The sequence below is a fragment of the Alternaria triticimaculans genome (genome assembly GCF_023758025.1).
Source record: "Alternaria triticimaculans strain BMP 0046 chromosome Unknown scaffold_22, whole genome shotgun sequence".
NCBI lineage: Eukaryota > Fungi > Ascomycota > Dothideomycetes > Pleosporales > Pleosporaceae > Alternaria > Alternaria triticimaculans.
In genome coordinates this window covers 251,554-273,083 of record NW_026055979.1, presented here as the reverse complement: position 1 = coordinate 273,083, position 21,530 = coordinate 251,554, and the positions used below count along the sequence as shown (strand labels likewise).

Sequence of the window (21,530 nt, the reverse complement as noted above, 5' to 3'; positions counted from 1 at the left end):
AAGACTACTAAGAGCGTATTAGATTACTGCTCTATATAGCTATTATGCTGCGGCCTAATATAGCATACGCTACCTTAAAGCTTTTGCACTTTCTTATAAACCTAAGTAAAGAGTACATTAAAGTAGTTAACTAAGTAATTATGTACTTATACAAGACTTGCTACTAGGCTATCTACTATAGAGCGTACTCTAGAGCAGAACTTATAATTTGCGGCGACGCTTCTTTTGCAGATAACCTAGAGACTAGGCGCTTTTTATAGAGCTACCTTATTATGCTCTTTAGAGGTGCTATTGTTTAGAAAGTAGTGCAATAAGTAACTATAACAACTTTAACTATAGAAGCGGAGCTTCTTGCTCTTAAGTATATTAGCAAAGAAGTAATAGCTCTTAAGAGGCTATTTTAGAAGCTTACTCTTACCTTAGAAGCAGCGTAGATAATTTTCTGCGACAACTAGTAGACTATACGCTTAGTAGTTAGCGCTAATAAGCGTATAACAACACGCCTTAGATATGTTAATATCTAAAATATATAGCTAAGGCAAGAGCATGCTAAAGGGTCTTTTAGAGTTAAGTACCTAGAGACTAAGAGCATGCTAGCTAATAGGCTTACTAAAAATCTGTTAGTTTAGCAATTTGCCTACTTTAAGAAGTAGTTAAATATAAAGAATATTAAATTATTAGTAGTATTACAAAGCTTATAAAGTACAAAAGAGTTTTTAGCTGCTCTTCTTAGAGAGTAGTAGAAAGTGTATTTTAAGTGTAGCCTCTCTTACGGGCTCGTAGAAAACTACTTATTAGAAAAGGCTTTTATTAAAGTACACGCTTTAAAGAGCGTAGCAAGATAAAAAAGTACACACCTAGAACTATAATTAGAGCAACGCTTCTTTAGTTATCTAAGCGCAAAGTTAGAGAAGCACTACTAGTTATTAGTAGTATTCTTGTAAGCTTAGAGATACTTAAACTCTAAGGCAAAGAACTAAGAGAGCACAACTTTCTCTATAGACGTAAATGCGTAACTAAGCTTAGTAGTAATACTTTTATAGGTAACTATAATAGTATTGTTAGTAATAGTCTTAGAAGACGCTCTCTTATTATTATTATTAGAGAGCGCTGCACTATTATCTGTAGTCTTATTGTAGTTAACCTACTTAACTACTAGATAAAGCTCTACAAAGCTTATTAGTACTAAGAAGTTAGAGCACTAGAACAAAACTTACTAGAAGAGCGCTGCTTAGAAGCGGGAGCGTTATTAGCCTTATTATTAAGGTTAGATTAAGACTACTTAATACTAGAAGCATTCTTAGACTTGTTAGCGTTACGCTTTGCCTTTAAAGTATTAAAGCTCTACTTCTTACTGCGCCTCTAGATTATGTAGCTATACTTAAAGTACTACTTAAAAGCAGCGTTATAGTTGCGGACAAGCTTACAAAAGTAAGAGTTCTTAATATTAAGTAGATAACTAGTCTTTAGGTTCTACTCTGCGTTGCGAAACTAATTAACTATACGCTTAGTAACCTTCTCTATGCACTTAGGTCTAAAAAAGAGTTAGCAAAGCTTCTTAAGCTTAAGAAAGAGCATACGTACACGTTATTATATCTATAATTACTAATAGTACTAGCAAGGCAGCGCGTAGACTTCTTACTCTTGTTAATGCTTATATAGTTTTTGTAGAGAGGGTTAGTAGCCTTTCTAGTGCTTATAGACTAGAAGCATTAGAGGCACACTATCTTGCAGAGCTTGCTAGTAGTAATAAAAGTAGGCTTCTTAGAGAAACGCTTGCGTGTAGACTTAGTTACTAAAGCTCTATTATTCTTGTTGTTAGAATCTTTATTAAGCGTATACTTCTTATTATTATGCTTCTTATTATTATGCTTGTTAGAAGAATTAGTACTATCTAAACTATTAGACTAGACAGAGAGCTCTAGATTAAAGAGAAAGCTCTCTATACTACTTATAATAACAAAAGAACGCTGCTTCTTCTTAAGAGTAGAGCTAGAGAAAGGTAAAGCGTTGCAAATAGTGCTGCTCTCTTAAGAAACAGAGAGCTTACCTAAGGCTTTAGCGGAAAGCTTAGAAGCGTTAGAAGAGATAGTAGAAAAGTTCTTAGAAGTAGAGCTCTTAGAACTAGAAGAACCTAGAAATAGAACGTTAGGATAAGCATTACTAGTAGCTAAAGAACTAGAAACTACAACAGTAACTTTAGCAGAATGCTTACAAGAATTACTAGAAAGCTTCTAAGAGAGCGCAGCAACGTTAGAATTGTAGTTAGTATGCTCTTTCTAGGCGGTCTTACTAGCCTACTTATTATAGTACTTTTCTATTGCGCTAATAGAATTAGCGGACTACTGCGCTTAGCAGATTACTTTCTCTAGAACTATTTCTTAATAGAGCTTAATAGCCTTTAGAAGCAGGATCTTAAGGCGTTCTTGCTTAGCACGCTACTTGTTAACAAAGCGCTTGTTCTTAGACTTAATGCGCTTAGTTTTAGCGTTAGCCTTAGCTTTAGAATTCTTATTGCTACGCTCTAAGTCGCGCTTAATCTACTTATTACGCTCGCAACGCAGACGCTGCTTATTTTCTGTAGCTTAACTAGCAATATAACGCTTATAAGCAATCTAGTTATAACGCTCTTGCTCTACCTTATTCTTAGCTTTAAGGTTGTAAGTGTACTACTTATTAGCGTACTTCTAGGCGGCGCGCTTGTTGTAACGTAAAATATTATTAGCCTACTCTTAAGTAACTACATTACTATGCTTAGTAAATAGATTAGACTTTTTAAGAGCGTAAGTTAGAGTAGCAAATAGGTTGCGGGTAGAAGTAGAAGTATTTATAGAACTAGAGCTCTACTTCTTACTAGAAGAACTACGCTTAGAAGAGCCTCTAGAAACACTATAGAGCTTGTTTAAGCGCTTGCAATTATCTGCCTTAGAGAGAGTAGCTAGGTGCTTAGAGAAGTTAGAGGTGTTAGAGCTTAACAGCTTAGCCTTTAACGCGCTTGCGTAACTAGAACTTAAAGAAGTTGCCTTAGAGGCGCTTGCAGAGCTAGAACTAGACTACTTATTCTTAGAAGGGTAGCTATTCTTGTGCTTATACTTATTTCTCTTTAATATAATACTAGAGAGCTTAGAGACAGATGTAGAGAGGTATACTTAGTTTAATTAGTTTAATAGAGTATGCTGCTAGAGTTAGTAAGCGTACTAATAAAAATTAGGGATACTTACTTTTGTTTTAGGTAAGAGGTAGAGAGCGTTTAGCTAATTAAATAATTTTTAGTAATATTATAATTAGCGCGCGTGCGCTAAGCAAGCTCTTAGCGCTACGCACGCTCTAATAAGCACGTAATTAGCGTTCTTAGCTATAATAAGAGAGCTTATTATAACTGCGCAGCCTGCTCTTGTAGGATGCTTAGAGAGTGTGTTGCAGAACGCACCTCTAGATGCTTCTTAAGAGCACAGCACGTAATTATACTAGCATAGATTAAGATAAGCTCTTAGAAGCGTTGCTACTTAAGAGAGCTTTCTAAGTAAGCTTGTAATACAATAATTTATCTTCTATTTATTTCTATACTCCTAGACGCGACAATTATTATATAGTTCTAAGTCTAGTTTATAAATAGAAAGGTAAAGTTATTAACACTAAATAGCTTATTTCTTCTAGTCTTTCTATCTAAACTCTATTAGCTTATCTACTTAAGAAATATTAATAGATTAAACTTCTTTATCTATAGTTTTATATAAGATAGTAACTTCTAGTTACTAATAAGTTCTATATATATAATTAAGTATCTTCTTATAGTTAATCTTATATATAATAGTATACTTAGTAAGCTTTTATTTATACTAAATAATTAGCTTAGTATTTTTATCTACCTAAGGTACTTTTACGCTATTATTAAAGAAAAAGTATATTTACTTTTTTTATATCTATTAGATACTTACTAGAAATAGTATATTATATTACCTAAAACTATATATTAGGTTATACTATACTTTCTAGTATAGATACTAAACTATAAGAAAATTCTAAAGTAGCTCTAAAGTAAAGTTAGTTATAGTACTAACTTATATATATTCTATAGTATTATTATTTCTATTCTTTTACTTATAGTCTATAGTAAAGAATAGGTATATAGGCTTAGAGTCTAAAGTAATAAAGAAAACTAACTTAGTTTTATCTTTAGACTAAATATAATATTATACTTTACTAAATATATTATATTATATTTTAATATATAATACTATATACTATAGTTCTCTAAGTATAGCTAAGTGTATAAAGTTTATAATAATATAGAAAGTAGTATAAATAACTATAGTACTAATATATATAAAGACATTAAACGTAGTACTAATAAATAGTAAATAGCTACTATTAGTAGAGGTTACTTTTTATAGTAGGTTACTAAGCTTTTATATCTAGTATTTATATAGTATTTTTAATACGCGCGCTAAGCTAAGATAAAGAATATTTATTTATATACTTATATTAATAAAGTATTTAATAGAATTACTATAAATATAAACTTAGGTCTTTAGTAGATTTATTTATATAAACGTGTATTTAGCGCGTTACTATACTCTATATATAGCTTTAGTAAGTATATAGTTAAAAGTATTACTCTAAAAGTTACTATAACTAGTAACTTTATATTAAGTTTATATATTTAAGTAGTATAAATTAATAGTATTATAAAAAGCGTTAGTATTATATTAATATAACTATATAGTTAGTAAAGGTTATAATAAGTATTTATAGAAGTTATAATAGTAGAGTATAGATACGTAGAAGAGCGTATAGATTTTAGATAAAAATAGAGCCTACTTAAAATCTATAGTATAGCTAGCCTTAAAGCTATTTACTATTCTAATACTATCTATACTAATACTATTCTTTTTTAGAAGATTACGTAATTAATTAGTAATATTATTTTAACTAATTAGGTTAGAAACTATTACTTCTTATACTTTCTAACTTAGAAGCGCTATTATAATATAATTAGATTATTCTTTAATAAGCTTCTTAAGTTCTAGGTTAGAAAGAGCGTCTAAGAACTTAACTACTTTCTTCTTATAGCTTTATAATAAATATCTAGAATTAGCTAATATACTATTATTAATATAAATATTAGTAGATAAATATATAATTATAAATAGTGTGTTAGAAGCTTATAAAAGAAATAGCTATTCTAACTAACTATTCTTTAGTATTATAGTAGTGTCTAACGTCTATAAGTTAGAAATCTATCTAATTATATTCTTCTTAGGTAATAGCTAAGAGCTTTATAATTACTTAGAAAGTCTACCTCTTTTCTTAATATAGCTATTATAAACTTAATTAAAGTTACTAAAGATACTTTTATTTAGGTATTTAATAGTATTACCTTTAGTACTATAAAGAAATATAGTATTCTTACTACTAATAATAATACTATTAGAATTAATATTATTAAGTAGCTAAGCCTTTTTAGAGTACTTAATACTTTTCTAAAACTAGATAAACTACTATTAAGTATTTTTATAACTAACGTAATAGTCTAAGTAAGTAATTATATTAGCTAAGTTTAATTACTTAAGAATATACTTAGAGTAAGAGTCTCTCTTAAACTTTTTAGAAAAAATACTAAATATAAGTTATTTTATTATATTATTAGTAATATTAAAATACTTCTTAATCTTAAATCTAAGCTATTTAAGCTTATAAGTTAATAAAGAAGCGCTAGAGATTTAGTTAAGATAATTATAGAGTAGGCTAAAATAGTATATTTCTTACTTATACTTATTATTCTAATAGTAACTAATTTAATCTAAGTTATAAAAGTTATTATAGAGTTTATAATTAGTAATTTTATAACTTTCTTTATTATATATATAGTAAGTGTTAGTATACTTAGTCTTTCTATACTAAATAGTTTTTCTCTTAGAAGCTATATTCTTAGATACTTTAGTAATAAAAAAACTATTATTTTTTTTAATAGAGAGCTTTTTCTTAGTTATATAGTCTATAAAGTATAAAGTATTATAAAAGTTTTTAAAGATTAGAGTAACTAATAAGTAAACTATAAAGAAATAAACTATATCTATATTAAGCTTTAGTTTATTTAGTAAAGTTATAAGTTATTTTATCTTAGAATTTATATTAAAAGAAAGTAGAGATTTTTACTTTTTCTATTACTTCTTAAAATTAGTAATAATACTTTTTATCTTCTCTAGATTAAAAATAGCGTACTTATTAGTAAGTATAATATATCTTATCTTAGTATTTATACTACTACGTTTTTAGGTATATATATTATTAATAGTATTATTTTTCTTATAGTATTTCTTAAGAAAGGTATAAATCTTATTTATATAGTACTTAGCCTAATTATTACTTTTAGAAGTATTAAGTATTATAAAAGTAACTATCTACTTATTATACTTTAAAAGTTTATAGTAGAAGAGAAAGCTAAGTTTCTTTTATAGAACTTACTTATTAGTAATATAAGCTTTTACTATTATATAGAAGTAAGTATAATACTTAGTAAAACTAAGTAGATTATTTATATACTTATAAATAAAAGCTTATAAGTATAAGTACTTACTTATTTTAATAGTAGTATTCTTATCTACTTAGTATTTCTTTATATTTACTTTAAGCTTAGCTTAGTTCTTTTTTTTATAACTAGTAAAAAGCTTAATAATATAAGTAATAGAGTAATTCTTATTACTAATATAATCTAGAAGAATAAAAACTTTTATCTTATTAAAGAAGCTTTTATTATTAGCTTATTAGTTATAGTTTTTAAGAAACTTAGTAATATTATTACTAGTAAAAACTAGAGTAGCGTATTTAAAGTAAACTATAAAGACTACACTATTAGTTACTATTATAAATAATAATATACTTTTTACTTTAGAAATAGTTTTAAAAGTTAGTATTTTTAGTATTAAAGTAGTTAAAGAAGTAGTAGATAAATACTTAGAAAAGAGAATTACTAAATCTCTTAATATCTTATACTTCTTTTATTTCTTTAGTAGTTATTATAGTTCTAAATAACTTATAAAGAAGCTAATACTTTTTTACTTAATAGCTTAAATACTAAATAAATATTATACTATAAAGATTATATAATTAAAAGATAAGTTCTAAATACTTAATAGTATTTAATACTTTCTATTTAATAGTAAAGAATACTTTCTAAATACCTTTATAGTTAGTATAGCTTAGCGTTTTACTTACTATAATACTTTATTAAGTTATTAGTTCTATTAAACTATAGTTCTACACTAGTATATATTCTAAATATACTATTATAGTATCTTATTAACTTAGTTAGCTTAGCGTTTTATTATACTTCTAATATTACTATTTTAGATATTAGTTAAATTACTATTTTCTAGTATTTCTAAGTAGTTACCTTATTTATATAATTATCTTATCTAATATTACTTAGTAGTAAGAACGTAGTTAGCCTAAATACAACTACTATTATAGTTCTAGCTAACCTAAAGAAAAAAGCTAAGTCTATACTTATTATATTTATTATAGTTATTATTACTATATATATTATATTAATATATACTAACTACTTCTTATACTATATAGTAGAATATATCTCTATAAGCTTTACTATTTATATAAATATTAAAGAGTATAAAGATATATTACTATAAGAATATAAAGTAATTAGTATAAATAAGAAAGTATATAAGTAATAGTTTTAGTAGAAAAGAGTTCTATTATAGAAAAATTTTATTATCTAAAGTATTATATAAAAGTCTAATACTAAAAAGTATAAGTAAAAAATAAAATAGTAAATAATAAAATAATTTTAAAAAGCTTTTATTAAAAGATATTCTTTTTTTAAGTAATTCTTAAGTTATTAAAGATCTAATTTATATAAAAATACCTTATACACTAGTATAGTAACTTAGCTTAAAAGTTTATTAAAAATATTACTAGTATTAAATAAAGTATAAGTACTAATAAAGTTATAGCTTAAGTTAATATTAAAAAAGCTTAAATTATTTTATAAATTAGCTAGCTTATTTTTAAATAAGTTTTTTACTTTTACTAAAATAATAATAAAAAAAGTATATTAGAGAAAGTTATTAAGTATTAAGTTAATACTCTTACTAAGTTTTAATAAAAATAAAGTATAAAAGAAGTTATAAATAAAAGAAATATAAACTTTATAAAAAAACTATTTAAAAATAGAAATAAAGCTTAGATAGCTAGAGTACTATATTAGTATACTTAAGTTATAAGTAAGAATAAGTAAATAGTATATATTACGCTAAAAATAAGTAAAAAAATATTAGTAATAGTATTATTAGTTAATTAAAACTATTAAATAAGTGTTAATTTGTTCTCTAGGGTTCCTCTTAACTAGGCGCTACTACCGTCGAAAGCATTACATTAGCTGTCACAATCATCGCTGATCACCAACATATGTTCACCGGTTCTTCGCCCTTCTTTGTGCGGTCAGCTTCTGTGTTCTCGTCAACGATTGGATAAACTATAACATGTGCCGCCCTGTTACAGGCACTGCCCGTTCTTGATATTGATGTACACCCCTCCTTGGGCATGATTCGGACAATCACTCAGAATATGGGTGTTGGTATAAGCGCCATATCTGATCAGGAAAGGGTAGTCGCACAAGATCTGACAGCTTGATAAACCAGAATTGCTGTTCGTGACTACGGGGCATCACCCACGTAAGTGAAACTACGTGACAGAATTCAGAACGCCATCAAGAAGTTGGAAGTACTAGGACAAGCCGACACGACGGCCCGAGGGCTTTCGTGTTCCAGTAATATGTGTATGAAGGCAGTGCGAGAACGTTCGATTGATGTATTGAGGACGATATCGCAGGTAAGTCATAGAAACATGAAAAGCGGGTTCAACGGCTGGTACCACAGTCTTCCTCGGCACAAGGAAGGACAAGCGCTGACTGGCATGAGGCGAACAGCACCCGTGTCATTGGGTGCAGCTCCCGATGCGCGCGTTGCTTACGCGCAGTGGCTAGGTAGAGTAACAATGCAGCAGCAGGAATTGGCGGTAGCCCAGCGGCTGCGACACTGCAGGTGCCCAGGTGGGCAAAGTGGCAGCATCCAGGGGCTACAGCGCTAAAATCAGCGAGGGTTAGCGCACTTGGCAAACCTGGATGCCCAGGTGGATCTTTCCGCTCTGCCTGCGTGCAGCGTGCATCACCCCAACAACCTCAGCGTTCATGCCCCAGAACTGGCACGGCTTCGAGTCCGCTTCAACGATGGCGTGCCTTTTCTCGACAGAGACTTTTGTCTGCACAAGACCATCGCCGACTATTGAGATCACCGTCTACAGCCTAGTCTGAGTTGACTGGCAAGACCTAGCTCATGACCGTTGCACATCAACCACGACACGAATATGTCGCTTCTGTGGCATGGAACGCAACTCCCGACCCCGCGTTGTGCTGGTAGATCGGAAAACGGTGCCCGTTCTTGCGTATGGTACCCCGCGACAGCATCGATTCTAGCGTTCGCTACCCCGCCACGCTATCGGAGAACATGTGGAAGAGAAGTGTGATCGCTGGATGATTTTATGTCGAATCATGTGTATAAAATCTTCAAAAGGCGCTGGCGAGGCTTCTCCGGACGACATGTTAGTTTCCTACGCCGTAAGGGTACTTGACGATCCTTTGGGGCGATGGACACTCAACGGATATATCTACTGTCGGCATCGCAGTGTCCCTTTCTAGTTGATCCACTGTACTCGTATTTTGCAGTTCCCGCATGATGTCTACGCAAGACTCTAGTCTGCACCTCTCCTCATACTTCACAATACCTAATATCCTCCTAGTACTCGTGGCATATACTATCGTGAGATGCGTCTACCAGATCATCTACTATCAATACTTCCACCCGCTACGACACTTCCCGGGTCCCTTCTGGGCCAGCGTAACACGGCTATGGATCGCCTATCACAACATCAAAGCTGATGAATGCGAGATCGAACTCGCTCTACACCGCAAATACGGCCCCGTGCTTCGCGTCACCCCTACCCTACTCTTGGTATCCGATGCTACCAAGCTCCCTGAAGTGTACAATCGCCAATCGAACAAGTCGAATCATTATATCACCGGCAGCTTCGGCAAGACCGAGAGTTTGTTCAATATGCGGGAACACAAGCACCACGCGCACTTTCGCAAGATCGCTGCTGGTCCATATAGTTTCAGCAACGTCAGGAAGATGGAAGGGCTAGTGGACGATCGCATCCAGCAGTGGACTGACAAGCTGGAGGAAGTCTTCGGTGATGGCAGTAGATTTGACTTTGCGCCGTGGGTACGCTTCACACTATCGTTATGCTGGCGATCAGGGGCACTGACACTTGAAACAGGCAGTATATATGGCATATGACATCATATCGGAGATCGGCTTTGGCGCACCCATCGGATTTATCGAGAGCGGCTCCGATATCGACGGCTTGATCAAAGGCTTCCACGATGGTCTACTTCCGTTTGGTCTAATGGCTCGGCTCTGGCCGTTTACACAATGGGCGAAAGGCACATGGTTCGGCGAGAAATATCTTGTCGCGAAGCCTGAGGACCACTCTGGTATTGGCACGCTGATGCGCTTCCGTGACAAGCTCATTGCCAAGCGAATCCAAGATATCGAAGCCGGTAAAGTTGACAGAGTTGATCTGCTACAGACTTTCCTGGATGCACGGACAGAAGATGGCGCACCGCTGGACTTGGACTACATCAGAGCCGAAATTCTCCTCGTATTGCTCGCTGGCGCTGATACGACGGGCACTGCATTCCAAGCGATGATTGCGTACATTACCTCTGATGCTGAAGTATACGCGAAGTTGATGGATGAGTTAGATCGCGTCACGCGTGAGGGCAAGTTGAGCCCCATGCCGCAGTATGACGAAGTGTTGGAGCACTGTCCATACTACGTTGCCTGCGTCAAAGAAAGCATGCGGTAGGTCATACTCATCTTCTTCACTGTCACTCTCATATACTGACGAATACAGTCTTTGTCCCTCCGCTCCGAATATTTTCCCTCGCGTTGTGGGTTCGTCAGGGATGCACCTGCATGGCCGCTACGCGCCGCCCGGTACCGAAATAACCTGCAACCCCTGGCTCGTGCACCGCGATGAGAAGATCTATGGTGCAGATGCCTGCGATTTCCGTCCAGGAAGGTGGCTCGAAAGCGAGGAAAAAGCAAAAGAGTACAACAAGTACAACATGGGCTTTGGATATGGCGCGAGAGTCTGTCTTGGAAAAGACATCGCGCTCATGGAGTTGTACAAGGCCCCGTTGCAGTTCTTCAGAACGTTCAAGATTGAGATCGACGAAAGCCGCAAAGGCAATTTTGTAGTCAAAGGTGGTGTAGGATTCTGGGAGGACATGTGGATCGGTATCAAGCGGCGGAAGACGGCGTCGTGATACAATAGATCGAGATGTCCGTTAAGTGTATGCTAGTCAGTACTCAGCGCTGAAGTCCTCAAATCTAAATGATGGATCGGACAATGGTGTGCGTTGACGCAATGACGAGCTGGTGATCTAGACCATCCCGTACCGACCTCGTCACGTGTTGGTGCGGCGATCTACCGCTAGCGAGATCTTGGCGAAACAACTCGAAACGACCGCAATTACGCTACCCATTCTACGGTCCGCGCCTCAGCAACCCAACCACTCGCAGCTCTCACCTTGCCTTTGTACAGGCGCGGCGGCCCCCGCACTGGGGTGCACTGCAAATGTTTCCGAGATGATCCTCGATTGGCGCCGTCTTCTTGGTCCAGGCCTCAGGCCCCAGCGGAAATGGCTTGTTTCATTGCCCGCCTGGTTATATAGGGGAGCAACTCCAACATGACGACGACCTGCTACCGCTTTCACGATCATTCGCATCGATTACATTCTTTTTACCGTCTTCGCACAGACACACTGACCTGGTTCGCTGGTCGTTCGCTCTTTATTTCGTTCCTCGCTTTGTTTGATCATCTGCTAGCATCATGATGCACTCTACTTTCTTTTTTTCCCTGCTTGCCGGTACGGCCTTTGCTCAGTATGGCGATAACAGCTACAACGCCCCTGCTGGAGGCTCGAAGCCTGCTCCCTCCGTCACAGCACCTGCTGGGTACGGCACGCCCGTCCCGAACCCGATTGCGTCCCTGGTGCCCATAGTACCCATCGTCTCTGTTATTACATCCGCCCTTGGAGCTATACCCTCAGGATTCCTTCCCGACAATGATTTGCCCAACCCTTTCAAGTCCATCTACATCCCGGCATCCCAGCTATTCAACCCTGCTATTGCACCTGCTTTCACGGAAACTGCCGCGGTCCCTCTTCTGTCCCTCTTGCCGGTTTACTCTACCGCATCCAGCTCTTCCGTTGTTGAGCCTACCGGCTCTGCTGAATACCCGGTAGCTCCTCCTACCGTCAAGCCATCCAAGCCTGCAACCTCCACGACTTGCACCGAGAGCAAGGCCCAGAGCACCCGCGTACCCCTTGACGCTACCCGTTCATCGGCTGCCCCTCAGAAGCCTACCGGCGCAAGCTCGGCAGCTACCTCTACCGTTGCGACACCCAAACCCGCAACCTCCACATCTTGCACCAAAAGCAAGGCTCAAAGCACTCGCGTGCCCCTTGACGCTACTGCTTCATCGCCCGTTCCTCAGCGCCCGACCGGTACAGGCTCAGCAGCAGCCTACCCCACCGGAACCGGCATGCGTCCCTCTGGAAACACCCGCCCCTCTGGCACTCCTCGCCCAGACTACTTCCACAACGGCAGCCGTCCCCAAGGCGGCTTCGGCTGGGGCCGCCCAAGGCCTTCTGGCAAGTGGCCTCACGCCTACCCCAAGCCTACCCATGCTGCTCACCGCCCCACCAAGCCTTCTGCTGCTCAGGGCTACGGAGGTGTCAAGGCCAGCAGCACGCCTTGCACTTTGGAGACCAGGGTCAGGCCCAAGGCTACCCCCGCCCCTGCTCACTACTAGAGAGCAAATACAACTTGAAGGTATCGCTTCCTGAATTATAATTTATGTAAACGTAGTTCATGTATATACCTTATTATCCACAGACCTCCGAGTGGGGTAATACAGCACATGCAGTTGATAGTCGATGCGCCTTGCACAGCGGGCTTATATTGCTCAGTGTGTTATTCCAGGTGTCTTGCTCATGCCGATGAACTCGTATTGTTACATGTTTTCATATAATCCCTCAATCAGTCCAGATCCATTGCGATGAGTAAAGACCTTCCTTCCCTACGAGTTTGTACCACAACACCGGACTAGCGGGCTTGGCGAGCAAACGCGTCTCCTCGCACCTTCCCACACACTCACAAATTTCCTCATCTGCTTTCGCCATCAACAGCTGATCGGGATCTAATCCTGGAGCTTCAACAACTCCCCAACTCACTTCGTCCATCCGCGACGATGGCGGAACACACCAAGCTCATCACGATCGATCCTAACGGCGACACCCTCCTCAAGCTCAAGGACATCCACTGGGAGCTACCGGAATGGATCGACGAAGCCACTCGTTTCGCACCGCCCGCCGAGATCACCGAGTCATCACACAAGGATACTGCGATGGAAGGTGCGGACGGGAGCGACCGGCGTAAGCACCCCGAGGAAGTACACTTCTTGGTGTCATCACGTCAGCTCCGTCTTGTATCTACTTACTTCGACGCCATGTTCAAGAGAGACTTTGCCGAGAGCGTCGCCGATTCCACGGATGGGAAATACCATATCTGGGCTACTGAGTGGAACCCTACGGCGCTGGAGCAACTTCTGATTGTCGCGCATGCTCGAAATACAGGCGTAAATGAAAATGTCAGTTTCGACGTAGTGGTCGACATGGCTTTGATAGTTGATTACTACGACATGCACGAGACGCCATACACTCACGCCAAGAGACTCTTTACTCGATGGTGGGGCAACGGCACGTATCGTTCACTCATGCCCGAGAGTGTTCTTCATGGCAAGGTGATTAGGTGGATGTTCTTGTCGAAAGTGTACAAAGATAATCATATCTCTCGGAGAACGATCGAAATAGCAAAGAAACACAGCAAGGGGCCTCTGCAAGATCTGGGATTGCCACTGGGCAACATTCCAGGTGAGATTGCACACCACCCTATCACTCCATTCAAGGGAAAAACCGAACACCTAAGAGCCTACATTAAGATAAAAGCTTGCGAAGTTGGTGGCCTAACAGCAACGTAGGCTCCTAGGTGTTCAGTTTTTCCCTTGTATGAGGTGCTATCGTATACGACCTGGCTAATGTATACTAGAAAAGTTAGAAAAGCACCGACAGCAGGCTATCAAAGCGATCGTCGACCAGCTGGATAGTCTCATCGAACGTCTTCGCAGAGGTGAAGAATGCTGCAGCTTCACATGCCGGTCTTCCGTCCTTGGCTCCTTGATACTGCTCAAGCAATCTGGTGGACTCTCCACAGTCGGAGGGGGCACCATCTCACCGTCTTACCATGGCATGAGTCTCCAGGAAGCCTGTGCCGCCATGGGGGCTATGGTGACCCGGAAACAATCTTCTGTTATGGGAGGCAGGATAATTCTAGATCAGGGATATATGCCCGTAGGAGCATGCAAGGAATGCGACTTCAGCGGTTTGTTCGATCGGATTATGAAGAAGGTCGACGACGATCTGAAGTTCCAACTTGATCTCAGTCCGTCAAGACCCGTCAAATCCTCGGACTGAGGGTTCAGAGAAGATGTCCGTGATGTCAATGGCGAGACAGGGTAGCGATGGATGACCATGTATCAGTGAGCGAAGGAAGGGTAGCTGAGGAAAGAAAGGTGCAAAACTGCTAGAGGCTTTCGACACCGCATGACATACGAATCTAACAATACAATACAGAGTCTCTAACTCCTGCGAAGCGGCTCTGTAAGGTGTAATTTTCGCAAAGCGACTACCTATACCCCTCTAACTTATATATATAGCCCTCTTATAATTTATTATAGCCTATTGCTGCTGCAGGCAGCGTTGTAACATGCCTCTTTTTAGCTGTGCACGTAGAAATCTAGCCTTAGCAGATAGAGCGGGTATACATACTTCCGTGGCTAGCCTATTTACTCTGCGTGGCTTGGCCTATCACCTAGCATAGAAAAATAGTATTACACTGAGTAAAGTGATGTGTATGATGGGCAAGTGCTAACCTGTCATCGCGTGATGCGTATACTGGCGCCGTCTACTATAACTCTTCTTTAAAACTTAACTACATTATAGTCGCCATCCACATGTCCCGGGTGAGCTCGACCGCTTTACTAATCCTTCACTTTATTCCTAGCAGCGCGTTCCGACTAGCGGGCTTGGCAAGCAAACGCGCTGTCTTTCACCACCTACCCATTACGCTCAACTCACACGCTGACTGGACTCTCTCAATCCGCCAGACCAAAATCGTCGCGTCGACCGTACCCAGCGCACGCCTTCGTCACAATGGGCGAAAAACCAAAGCTCGTAACGATCGACCCAAACGGCGACATGCTGATCAAGCTCAAATACCGGAGTACCGCGCAGTCGAAGTGGAGAAACGAGAGCGAATCTGTAGAAGATTGGATCGCCCAGGCAGAGGCCGCCAAAGCGATTATCGAGAACGAAACTGCGCTACCGGAGCCGGAACCTACCGAAGTCCACTACCTCGTGTCATCGCGACAGTTGCGCATCGTTTCACCATACTTCGAAAAAATGTTCAAGCGGAACTACGACGAGACTGTTCCGAATAGCGAGGACGGTCTGTATCACGTACGAGCGCAGCAGTGGAACCCGCATGCCCTTGCTATCATGCTCAATATTGCGCATCTCCAGTTCGCGGCTATACCGAAGACGCTCAGCGTTACGTTGTTTGTTGCGCTGTTTCTGGTTGCAGATTACTACCAAATGGAAGATGCGCTGAGGCTGTTTACGAAAGAGTGGAAAGATCAACTCTATGAGCTTCCGGTGCCCAAACATTACGGCGAAGAGTCAATGCTGTGGATGTTCTTGGGTGTGAAGCTGAAAAGCTGGAATATATTTGAGAGCATGGCATCTCTGGCAATTAGGCAGGCGTGTCATCCGATACAGTTCTTGGATCTACCCTTTCCACGCGGTGAAAAAGGTGAGTGAACCACCTAGTCTATGAGGATTCGCTAACTCTTATAGGAGTGAGTCAGCTTGACAGCATGAGGTGTAAAGCTATCCAAGAGTTACTGGCCGGCACCCACAAGCTCATCCAAGATCTATACGAAAGCAAAGTGGGATGCAATGATGCATGTTCGGCAATGATGTTGGGGTTCTTACAGCGAGGCTTGTGGGAGACAAAATTGCTGAGTCGCATCGAGAAACATGACCAACATCCCTTCGAAGGACTTTCATTCCATGTGCTCTATCAGAAGTTGAGCGGGATCAGCAACGTCGTTTATGCTCAGAGTTACGGCGTGCGGGCCGGTATGCAAGCCGATCTGCGAGCCGGTTGTCATGAAATTCGCACCCATCTTCTTGCAATCTGCGAAGACGCCGAAGCTCACTTGGAGTTGGACTTTGGGACGTTTTGATCAGAGCATTACGAGCTGTTAGCTCAGCATCCTGACCCACTTTCTTTGGAGGACCGGGTATCATTTCCCATACAGCATGATTAGTGCCAATGGGGCAATCCACAAGTATAAGGGCGAAGGAAGGTACTGTGTCTTATCTGGATGGTTGACTAGCATGATCGTGCGGTATGCGTCGTTAATATCCATGATGGAAGAGGTGCGGATGAGGCTTAGGGCGGGGTGGTGGTGAAATGAGGATGGTGGCTGGTATGATGGTTGATTAGTCAAGGATACAAGCGGGATGAAGAGGGTATTTGTACCGAGGGCCTGGTCGGAGAATGAAGTGCACTGAGCTTCACTAAGTCTAGAACATGAGAAGCAGCGACATGGAAAAGCTTAGGCCTTGCTGGCTATCCGGACGTAATTTCATCCACTACCAAATCCGTGAACGTTTGTGCTTCGATAGAAGAAGTGCGCGCACAACTTCCAACCCCATCTATACCCCCAACTTCCAGTCTCTACTTCTTCGCATCCATAACAACGAAAACCCAACGTCTTCATTCCGGTCTACCGGCCGTGACAGTTATCTACTCAAATGCCCCCCTAACACAAATGAGAGAGATCGCCATCCTCAGAGTCTGATCCCCTAAAAGGTGGTGCCATGATCCACGCCGATGCGTGTGGATGATCTTGATACCATTTCTCTACCCGTTCTGGATTCTTCCACTGATAGAACCCTGGAGGAACCCGGATGGACGGAAGTGATATTGTATAGGTTGGAGGAACCGGGGTGGACGCAGCTGTTAGTGTAATGTCAGTACTCTGGGAAGATCAATACAGTGTTTCCGATGCTGTTTCAGTCCGTGCTCCCGGCTAGGAGCAGAGCTTCTAACTCACTACCTTCTGGCGCAAGTTTGAAGGGACCGACTGGGACCACTCCGTTGAAAGTGCTGTTGTGAGTACCGTTCTGGGTACCGTTCTGAGTACCGTTCTGAGTGCCGTGCTCAGTGCCGTTCGACTTCCCAGCTTCGAGCTTAGTTTCCGCGATCCAGGCTTCAACGTCGTTGAGAGCTTTGAGTGGGTCGCCGCGGCAGCCTTGGAGGTAGTTTTGCACTTGCGCTGGGGAAACTATATTCCTATTAGTACGAAATTTGGAACTGAAATGCCATGACCACTTACATGTATTTGTGGGCATCTTCTCAGCAAACTCAGATGCCCACTCCTCGATCTGCGCCATAGTGAACTCCGCATCATGAGCGAGAGCTGATCGACCAATCAAGCGCTTGAAGATGCTCTTGCCCGCACTAGGGTCCATATTGCCGAAGTAGACCTTCTTGTCGATACGACCGGGACGCGTCAAAGCCGCATCAAGCGTATCGGGAGCGTTGGAGGTCATGATCAAGAGTCTTCCTTCTTGAGAGGCGTTTCCGTCGATGGCGTTCAGCAGGCCGCTTAGTGTAACTGTGTTCGATCTACGACCCACACCCGGGTAATCACGAGCCCGAAGTTTTGGCAGCGGACCGATGCCACCTGGGATACCAGCGACGTCACCTGAAGTCTCATCCGCTTGCGCATGTGCTCCTGTTGGGGCAGCCGGCGGTGTTCGTTCGCGACCGATACCAGCAGAGTCGATGTCTTCCAGAACCACTACGCACTTGCGTGGAAGGCCTAGGAATAAGCGGTGAAGTGTTCCATCATTGATGCTCCCAGTGGAAAGGTTGATGTGGTAGATGTCGCAGCCAAGATGACCCGCCAATGCAGCGCTGAACGAGCTCTTGCCAGTACCCGGGGGGCCATGGAAGAGATATCCGCGCCGATATGGGATACCACAGTCGGCAAAGAATGACCGCGACTCCTCGCTGTAGTAGTATTCTGCGTCTCTGACAATATCAAATTTGGTAGTCTCGTCCATGTCTATAGTGTCGAGCTTTCGGATGGCTTTGGAGACCGACTGCCAACCGTTACCGTATGGATCTGTACGATCTCCCGCGAAGTATACCGTTGTGGTACCAGTGAGGTTGTTGAGTCGGAACTCGCGACAGAGACTGGTGAACTGCTTGAGTGGTTTGAGGCTCCATCCGAGCGTCATGATAGTGAGGGAGTTTTGGAGCTGGCCACTATCATCGAGCAGGTTACCAGTCATACCACTGTTGGTCCGATAGCCAGGGCCACCTCGACGTGAGAATAGATAGGGTCGAAATCCGACCCAAAATAGTCGTGTACCGATTGGAGGGAGACAAAGAACCTCATCGTCCGGTTTCTCGGATGCAAGTCTCGGGTTATGCGCCGCCATCATGCGGCGATGAAACTCGTCATTGGGATCCTGTGTGCCTCCTGTGACCAGCATGGCACTCCTCGTGTGGCTGTTGAGTATCACCTCGGAGCCCATCCACGCCAGAACCTCTCTAGCGACCGGATCGGTCTCTGGGATGGTGACTTGAACAGTAAAGGCCCATGTAAAGAAATCCTTCAGATGCTTGTATGCGGGACGAACAGCTTGGTAGAGACCGATGAGTGCGAGGAGCTTTTCAAGATCGCCGATGCCGCTTGGCCGGAGTCGATATAGTAGACGCTGGATAACCTCTAAGATGGGGAACTGACCTGTCGCAGAGCGTTTGAGGTGATGCGGGATGAGTCCGGGTGTGTCCAGGCGCTCGGGCCATAGCTGGTCACTCATTCCTGGTGGAACCATGAGCTCGTGGCGTGGGTCAGACATTGCGGCGGGCGGTTGAGGGCGATATTCCCATGTAAAGTTGCGTGGGCGAGCTATGACCGCGGTTTCTAGACGCGTGGAGATGTTTGAGAAAGATGAAGGAAGTAATAATCTCCAAGTTTTGGAGATTGCCGTGTATGTGCTACGCGCCGTGGGTAGGCATTGTTAGACAACCGTGGGTGAGTTGAAATTATGATGGAGTGTCGAGAAAGAGTGAAAGCAATGCGATGATGCGCGGAAGAAGCACGTCGAATAAACAGTGGCGCGGTCATGGAAGCGACTGCCTGGACGTTGGAGGTCGAGGCTGAACGGGCTGAACGGCAAGTTTGCGCGAGACCGTATGAGGCAAGAGAGGCTGTGGCATGAGCGCGTTGGAGCTAAGCCTAATTGGGCCAGGTGGGCTGTTTACAGCTGTACGTCATAGCTAATTATTCTAACAGAACTTCTAGGCTTTTTGCACGAACGTCTTACTCTCGTCTTTGAACTTTGCAATTACCAGAATCACTCAGGATAACTCCATTCGAAAAGAGTTTCACATCCCAGTACCATACAAAACAGACAGCTTCGCTTCACCATGCCTCCCAAAGCAAACACTTCCGACCTTCACGTTGCGAAGCTCTTCTCAGTCAAGGACTATGTATGCGTAGTGACTGGAGGCGGCTCTGGTATCGGCCTCATGGCGGCCCAGGCCCTTGCAGCGAACGGCGCAAAAGTACGTTCCTCCTTCTCGCGAAAGAATAATCCTAACATCAGATAGGTCTACATTACTGGTCGTCGGCAAGAAGGTAAGCACGACTACAGCCCCCTCAAATCATTCAAACGGGAAGACTGACCATGTTAGCCCTCGAGACCGCAGCGAAGTCACACAGCCCCGACCAAGGCGGCCAGATCATTCCTCTTTCACCGTGTGACGTAACCAAGAAAGACGACTTGGAGCGCATGTACCAGGAGCTGGCGTCCAAGGAGAAGTATATCAACCTTCTCATTGCCGCAGCCGGCATTTCAGGCGAGAAGGGTATTCCCGATGCAGACAACGCGACCGACATGAAGAAGAAGCTCTTCGACAACGAGACATTCGAGGGCTGGGCCGAGACTTACAACACCGATGTTACCGCCGTTTACTTCACCACCGTCGTTCTCCTACCGCTTCTCCAGGCTGGAACCGAGAGCCATGGCCATCTTTCTGCCTCTGTCATTGTCATCTCGTCCATGTCGGGAATCATGAAGGACGCACAAGGGCACTTCAGCTACAACGCTGCCAAGGTGAGAGACTCATCTCGACATGTGGAGGATCTCGGCTGACAGTATATTCTAGGGCGGCACAGTCCACCTCAGCAAACTCATGTCGGCGGAGTTCCAGCAGCTTCGCATCCGCGTGAACAGCATTGCCCCTGGCTACTTCCCGTCGGAGATGACAGCAAAGGAGAGCGACGAGAACCAGAAGAGCGACCTGCCGGATGAGAAGATCCAAGAGAAGGGCCACGTCCCACACGGTCGGGCGGGAAGCGACGCGGAGATGGCACAGGCCGTCATCTTCCTCACCAAGAACTCCTATGTCAACGGCCAGATTCTGACGGTGGATGGCGGTGTGCTCAACGTTGTGAGCTCTTAAGTTTGGTGGCGAAGATGTGAGGGAAATGATGAAGTAGTCTGATGAGAAATCATACCAACTGTTAGGCGTCTCAACTTGACTCGTGCATCGGCACTTCCTCTTTGGTCGGGTTTCCACAAGGCTGACCGAAGCCGTTTCCCCACATTCCCCGCGACAGCGATAAACCATGCTAATAATGTCTAATTGCGATAGTAAGCCTAATGTCACGCTGCGAAAGACGTTAGAGCATGCCTATAGGCTTATTAATTACTAGTCTACTTAATCTACTTATCTCTCTTACTTACTTTAAACTAAAACTAAAATATATTTTACTTATTTTTATACTTTTTTTTAACTTTTATATATAAGCGTCTTAATAATTTTATTTTTAGTAAATATAGTATTATTAGTAAAAACTTTTATATAAAGTTATTTTAGAGCTATAAGCTTTTTATATATAAAAAGCTATAGTATAAAGTTAGTAAAAATATTAGTAAAAATAAACTTAGCTATAACTTTATAATAAGTAATTACTTAAAGCTTTATAGTATATATATAGCTAATAGTATACTTATACTTAAAAGTATAGTTAGAATACTTTTTTTTAAAGAAGTTAGTATTAATAAATTATTTATATTTATTAGTACTAAGTACTTATAGTAATATATATATAAGCGTATTTAATTAAGTTTAGATTACTATTTTAAAGTTATATAAATAGATAAAAAATAATTA

At 41.1% G+C, this 21,530-nt stretch overlaps 6 protein-coding genes across 6 annotated transcripts; 5 read left to right on the top strand and 1 right to left on the bottom strand.

The window, feature by feature from the left end:
• Nucleotides 1-9,752: 9,752 nt before the first annotated feature.
• Nucleotides 9,753-11,410, top strand: J4E78_009689 (uncharacterized protein; the record flags this gene model as incomplete). Its single annotated transcript, XM_049370277.1, has 3 exons — nucleotides 9,753-10,301; nucleotides 10,357-10,943; nucleotides 10,996-11,410. 3 exons carry the CDS (start codon nucleotides 9,753-9,755, stop codon nucleotides 11,408-11,410), a joined length of 1,551 nt encoding a protein of 516 aa, XP_049218024.1.
• Nucleotides 11,411-11,976: 566 nt separating this feature from the next.
• J4E78_009688 (uncharacterized protein) lies at nucleotides 11,977-12,960 on the top strand (the record flags this gene model as incomplete). The annotated part of the gene is made up of 1 exon (XM_049370276.1): nucleotides 11,977-12,960. The coding sequence occupies one exon, from the start codon at nucleotides 11,977-11,979 to the stop codon at nucleotides 12,958-12,960; it is 984 nt and encodes a 327-aa protein (XP_049218023.1).
• Nucleotides 12,961-13,398: 438 nt separating this feature from the next.
• Nucleotides 13,399-14,680, top strand: J4E78_009687 (uncharacterized protein; the record flags this gene model as incomplete). The annotated part of the gene is made up of 2 exons (XM_049370275.1): nucleotides 13,399-14,080; nucleotides 14,256-14,680. 2 exons carry the CDS (start codon nucleotides 13,399-13,401, stop codon nucleotides 14,678-14,680), a joined length of 1,107 nt encoding a protein of 368 aa, XP_049218022.1.
• Nucleotides 14,681-15,418: 738 nt separating this feature from the next.
• On the top strand, nucleotides 15,419-16,084 carry J4E78_009686 (uncharacterized protein; the record flags this gene model as incomplete). The annotated part of the gene is made up of 1 exon (XM_049370274.1): nucleotides 15,419-16,084. One exon carries the CDS (start codon nucleotides 15,419-15,421, stop codon nucleotides 16,082-16,084), a length of 666 nt encoding a protein of 221 aa, XP_049218021.1.
• Nucleotides 16,085-17,347: 1,263 nt separating this feature from the next.
• Nucleotides 17,348-19,207, bottom strand: J4E78_009685 (uncharacterized protein; the record flags this gene model as incomplete). Its single annotated transcript, XM_049370273.1, has 2 exons — nucleotides 17,348-17,619; nucleotides 17,671-19,207. 2 exons carry the CDS (start codon nucleotides 19,205-19,207, stop codon nucleotides 17,348-17,350), a joined length of 1,809 nt encoding a protein of 602 aa, XP_049218020.1.
• A 571-nt stretch (nucleotides 19,208-19,778) lies between these two features.
• On the top strand, nucleotides 19,779-20,816 carry J4E78_009684 (uncharacterized protein; the record flags this gene model as incomplete). Its single annotated transcript, XM_049370272.1, has 4 exons — nucleotides 19,779-19,916; nucleotides 19,962-19,989; nucleotides 20,046-20,467; nucleotides 20,520-20,816. 4 exons carry the CDS (start codon nucleotides 19,779-19,781, stop codon nucleotides 20,814-20,816), a joined length of 885 nt encoding a protein of 294 aa, XP_049218019.1.
• Nucleotides 20,817-21,530: the final 714 nt, after the last annotated feature.